The sequence below is a fragment of the Dipodomys ordii genome, unplaced genomic scaffold, assembly GCF_000151885.1.
Source record: "Dipodomys ordii isolate 6190 unplaced genomic scaffold, Dord_2.0 Scaffold160, whole genome shotgun sequence".
NCBI lineage: Eukaryota > Metazoa > Chordata > Mammalia > Rodentia > Heteromyidae > Dipodomys > Dipodomys ordii.
The window spans coordinates 839,387-844,689 of NW_012267376.1; the positions used below are offsets into that span (position 1 = coordinate 839,387).

Sequence of the window (5,303 nt, forward strand, 5' to 3'; positions counted from 1 at the left end):
GACTGGCTTCATGGAGGCTCCTGGGGACTTGTGATGGCTGATCCGGATGTCCCTAGTAGCTGCCCAGTCATGTGAACAGTGGATGGAGGGCCTAGGAAGGCATGAGCCCTTTAGCCAAAGGTACTGGTGACTGATGGTGACCTCCAAATGAAATGGTTCAAACAAGTAAGGAAGGATTAACCCCAATTCATCTGGGGGGGGGGAAGAAGGAATAAACAAGTCTAATATGGTGGTACCCTCCTGTAATCCCAACTAGTAAAGAGACTTAAGATTCTAGTGAGAGGTTAGGCCACGGTTGCCCCAAACCACATCCTGTGATGGCTGCACTGTGCCCCAGATCTGCTTCCCTTAGCTCTGTTCTAAGTTGCCCTGGGGAATCTAAGCCTCTCCCCCCCCCAAAAAAAAAAAAAACAGTAAGGAATATGGCCAGAAGACACGTGAGTAGGAACTGAGACAGACAAAGACCATTGTGGGTGTGAGAAAATCTGGAGCCGAGAGGCAGCCTGGGGCATCAGGAGAACTCTTCCCTTGAGACCCTAGGTACCACAGCCAGCCTGTCTCTGGGCTGCATCCCTGAGGTCTAGGTCTTGCCATTTCATCCCAGGTTGGGCTTCTGGTCCTCCTTCTCCCGTTCATGTGACCCCCACAGTGAGTGAGCAGGATTTGTGAGGAGCACATTGGCCTATTCAACAGCCAACACATGTCTGAGGATGTGTGCTTCCGTCTAGAAGGGGTAGGACACCAGGCACAGACAGAGCATCTTTTATTGTGTGGGACTACAGGCAGGTCCAGATCCAGGGTAAAGAGCTGCAGGGAGGCCAGGCCAGCTTGGCTTAGATTGGCTTAGCGACTTGGCCACAGGAGAGTGAAGGTACCACGGCTGCAGCAGAAATCTGGCTCAGACTGCTCTGGCCTGGGTTGCACAGAGACATGGTGCTGAGTGCCCCGATGGCTCAGTGGGATGCAGTCGGAGACACGGACCTCCAGAGCTCGACCCTCTCTGGAGCAGGAAAAGTAGGGGGTTAGGGTGGCAAAGCTCTGCTTCCACACATCCCTTACCAGTCCCAGACTTACGCTTGCAAGTGTGAAGCCAGCATGCCCACCAGCTCCCCAATGCGATTGTCCAGTGGCGGCCGGGATCGGTGCAGGCACACCACAAGGTCATCCTGGCCCCGCGCATGCAGCACCACCAGCTGGTCCCGTCCGCTGGTCACACTCAGCCCTGTCACCTGGGCAAAAAACTTGGCATCAGGGGCATGGAAGGTGCAGACTCTGCACCCCAGCCCTCCCCAGGAAGACATTCCTGGCTTCCATTTGGCTGCTCTGCCTTTGGCAGTAGATCTGCTCCAACATTCAGCCACCCTCTCCACTATCCCTGCCTTCCCAATCTTCCCTGTGAACAATACAAATTTCTGCCACGTTGGAAAATTCTAGATCCTTATAACAGCCATTGCTTACCTATGGCAACCAAGCACTTCAATGTGCGGCACACATTGGCCTATACAACAATCAGCATATGTCTGGGGGACCCAACGCTCTCCAGATAGGGTAAGACACCAGGTATAGACACTTCAATGTGCTATTATGACTTTGTTTTTTGGTTTTGGGTTTTGTTGTTGTGTGTGTGTGCGCGCACGTGTGCGTGCGTGCACGCACACACACACACACACACACACACACACATTTCTGGCTTTTTGCTGTTTAATTGGATCTGAGTCTCCTGGGTTGGCTTTGAATTGTGATCCTCAGATCTTAGCCTACTGAGTGTTAGCATGATCTCCTCTATCTCAGGAATTACCCCACTCCCACCCCCATTTTAGGCCTTGCACTAAAGCATGGTGCTTAGCTGACACAGGGGTGTCAGAGCCTTTCAAAACAGGTTGTTACTTCAACCAGTAACAAACAACCCTCCCCCCTTGAAGCAGTATCTTATTTGTGTAGCTACAACCATCAATGGTAACAGCAGTCCCCCTGAAGTAATTTCTTGCCTGTGTGGCTGCAATCATTAATCTTGACCATGCCACAACGGAGCCCCCCACTCATGTCCCTCACGGCTCACATGAACCTGACCCCAGATAACCATGGTTGGAGTCCCCTCTAACTACTGCTCTCTGACTGTGAGACAGACTGTCAGGCTCCTGACATTAAACTAACCATGTGTCAAGTGATTTTGGTGGGGGAAGCCTTTCACTGAGAAGCTAGTATTTTAGGCTTGGGCCACCAGTGCCCAGCTAAGTTTTTAGTTTTGTTTTTGTCAGTCAGGGCATGGGTACTGTCGCTGAGCATTTTGCTCAAGGCTAGTACTCTGCCACTTTGAGCCACAGCTCCACTTCTGGTTTTCTCATGGTTAATTGGAGACAAGAGTCTCATGGACTTTTCTGCCTGGTCTGGCTTTGAACCATAATCCTCAGATCTCAGCCTCCTGAGTAGCTAGTAGGTGTGAGCCACCAGTGCCCGGCTTGAGTTTTCAGTTTTATTTTACTTCGATAATAGTTATTTTACCCCCCTGGCACATGGCTACTGCATGATGATGCAGGATGAGGTTAAAAGCCCTTCTATTCTGACAGGTGTAAGTACCCCCCCAGATCATGAGAGACCCAGAGGTAATCCAGTCTTAATCATTGCCCCAGGCTGTGCATTGTTCTGTGGGAAAGAGAATTTGCAGAATGGACAGCTTCCAGGCAAGAGACAAGTAGCCCCAGAGCCAGGCAAAGGTGGGTCTCCTGGGAGGTGGGGTAACTGAACACTGAGAAGGGGGCTCAAATGTATTCAATCATGCCCAGGTGAGACATTGCCTCTGCTAAATAGGCACAAGTGGAGAGAGAGGCCATTTGACATGTGGAGGAACAAGGGAACCTGTGGAGCTGGTGGGTCCAGAACCTCTTTCAATCCCCAGCAATGGAAGCCACTGCAGGGTTTTCAGTAGGGTGCCCCAACGTGTGTGTGTGTGTGTGTGTGTGTGTGTGTGTGTGTGTGTGTGTGTGTCCGTGTCCAACCTGGGGCTTGATCTCAGGGCCTAGGCGCTGTCCCTGAGCTTTTTTGCTCAAGGCTAATACTCTACCACTTGAACCACAGTTACACTTAGAGTTATTTGCTGCTTAATTGGGGATAAGAGTCTCACAAACTTTTCTGCCTGGGCTGGCTTTGGACCTTGATCCTCATATCTCAGCCTCCTGAGTAGCTAGGATGATAGGCGTGAGCCACCCAGCTAGGCAGGTGGGTTTTAAGGTGATCTGGGATAGCATAGATGAACAGGGAAAAGGAGACTGAGGTAGATCTTTCCTCCAGGGGCCCACTGTACCCCTCATGAATGCTCTGCACACAGCCTGGTCCACAGTACTCACCATGTCCAGGGTCACGGCCCGCATCACCCGGTACTGCCTGCTAGGCTCCAGTTTATAGAGGTGCCGATCTGTGAGCAGGAGGGCCCGGTCCCGGCTCTTGTGGAAGCGGTTCACCTACAGATGTGAGGCTGGATATGTCCCCCTCCTGGCCCCAGCAGTCCCTTCTTCTTCCCTTCCTTGGGTCCTCATTAATTGGCCCAGGAGGATGGTTCCTAGCATCTCAGGCTTGAGCCTAGCAGGCCTAGGTTGGAGCCATTTTAGGTCTCTCCTGAGCTTCTCCAACCCATCCCCTCCGTGAACCCTTAGACCCAGTACTAACTTTGCGGACATGGCTAGAAAACAGCACACTCCCAAAGCCATCCTTCTCCCGAAGTGCCTTGAGTCGCTCAGCAAACAGGCCTGAGGCTGTGGGGTTGTCAGTGCTCTGAGGAGAGAGGAAGGGATGGTGTGTGTGCTTAGGATGAGGCCTGGGATTACAGGCAACTGAGGGCAAATCCCTGGGAATCACCACAGTTGTCCTTCACTTTGGGGAAACAGAATCACAGACATGTACATGTGCCAAGTAGCACTGGATTTCATGAAGGAAGCATGCACAGAGCCCTCCTGCTTTGACATCCAGGTCTATGCTCTGCCCTCCTCATCCCAGCACCCACCCAGCTGGCCATGACTGTTCAAATCCAGCCTGCACTGTGTAGGTAGCTCTGGACAGACTCCCCGCCCCCCCCCCAGAAGGCAGGAAGGAGCCAGGAACCTGGTCTCTCCACAAAGAGTCTGCCCCTGGATGAGTCTAAAGCCCTTAAGACTTTCTGCCCTCTGAAGACCAGGGCCAGGGACAGCAAACTCACAGCAGCCAGGAGAGAACTAAGGAAGCCATGACAGTGGTGGTACAATTGTGCACATGCGCACCTGACTGTATTGACAATAATGAAGGGGAGGCTGAAACTAAGCACATGGAATTCTGAAAGGTTAGGAGCTGCTCAGCAGAACCCAGGCTGGAGGTGGGGGTGATGAAAACCCTTAACATACCAGGTACCAGTAGCTCATGCCTGTAGTTCTACCTACTCAGGAGGCTAGCATCTGAGGATCATGGTTCAAAGTCAGCATGGGCGGGAAAATCTGTGCGACTCTTATCGCCCATTAGCCACCAAAAATCTGGAAGTGGAGTTGTGTCTTAAGGAGTAGAGTGGATAGGTGCTAGCCATGAGGAATAAGCTGAGAGACAGCAACCAGGCTCTAAGTTTAAGCCTGAAAATGAAAAAAAAAGAAAGGGAGGGGGAGAAAGAAAGAGAAAGAGAGAGAGAGAGAACGAGGAAGAGAGGGAGGGATAGAGAGAAAGAAATGAAGGAAGAAAGAAAGAAGGAAAAAAGGAAGAAAGGGAAAAGAAAGGAAGGAAGGAAGAATGAACCAGAAAGAAAGAAAGAAAGAAAGAAAGAAGAAAAAGCAAAGAAAGAAAGAAAAGCACTGGTGGCTCACACCTATAACCCAAACTACTCAGGAGGCTGAGACATGAAGATCATGGTTCAAAGCCAGCCTAAGCAGAAAAGTCTGTGAGACTCTAATCTCCAATTAATCATCAGAAAACTGGAAGTGGAGCTGTGGCTCATAGTGATAGAGCACTAGGCCTTGAGCAAAAGAGCCCAAGGACAGCACTCCGGCCCTGAGTTTAAGCCCCATAACAAACAAAAAAGGAAAAGAAAAAGAAAAAAGGAAGGAAGGAAGGAAGGGGCTGGGAAGGTGGCTCAGTGGTAGAGTGCTTGCCTTGCATGCATGAGGCTCTGAGTTCGATTCCTCAGCATCACGTAAACAGAAAAAGCCGGAAGTGGTGCTGTGGCTCAAGTGGTAGAGCGCTAGCCTTGATGTGAAGAGCTGAGGGACAGTGCCCAGGCCCAGAGTTCAGGCCCCACGACCGGAAGAAGAAGAAGAAGAAGAAGAAGAAGAAGAAGAAGAAGAAGAAGAAGA

The 5,303-nt window shown here is 51.0% G+C and overlaps 1 protein-coding gene across 2 annotated transcripts in view; it reads right to left on the reverse strand.

Annotated features, from left to right (window-relative positions):
- Positions 1–749: 749 nt before the first annotated feature.
- Myo1g (myosin IG) overlaps positions 750–5,303 on the reverse strand; it is an 18,617-nt gene continuing 14,063 nt past the window's right edge. For both annotated transcript variants that reach the window (XM_013032975.1, XM_013032974.1), the window contains 4 exons: positions 3,664–3,768; positions 3,345–3,458; positions 1,075–1,229; positions 750–1,000 (listed from right to left, as the gene is read on the reverse strand). In XM_013032975.1, the coding sequence (XP_012888429.1) occupies positions 844–1,000; positions 1,075–1,229; positions 3,345–3,458; positions 3,664–3,768 (531 nt within the window). In that variant the 3' untranslated portion in view covers positions 750–843. The remainder of the gene's footprint in view (positions 1,001–1,074; positions 1,230–3,344; positions 3,459–3,663; positions 3,769–5,303) is intronic.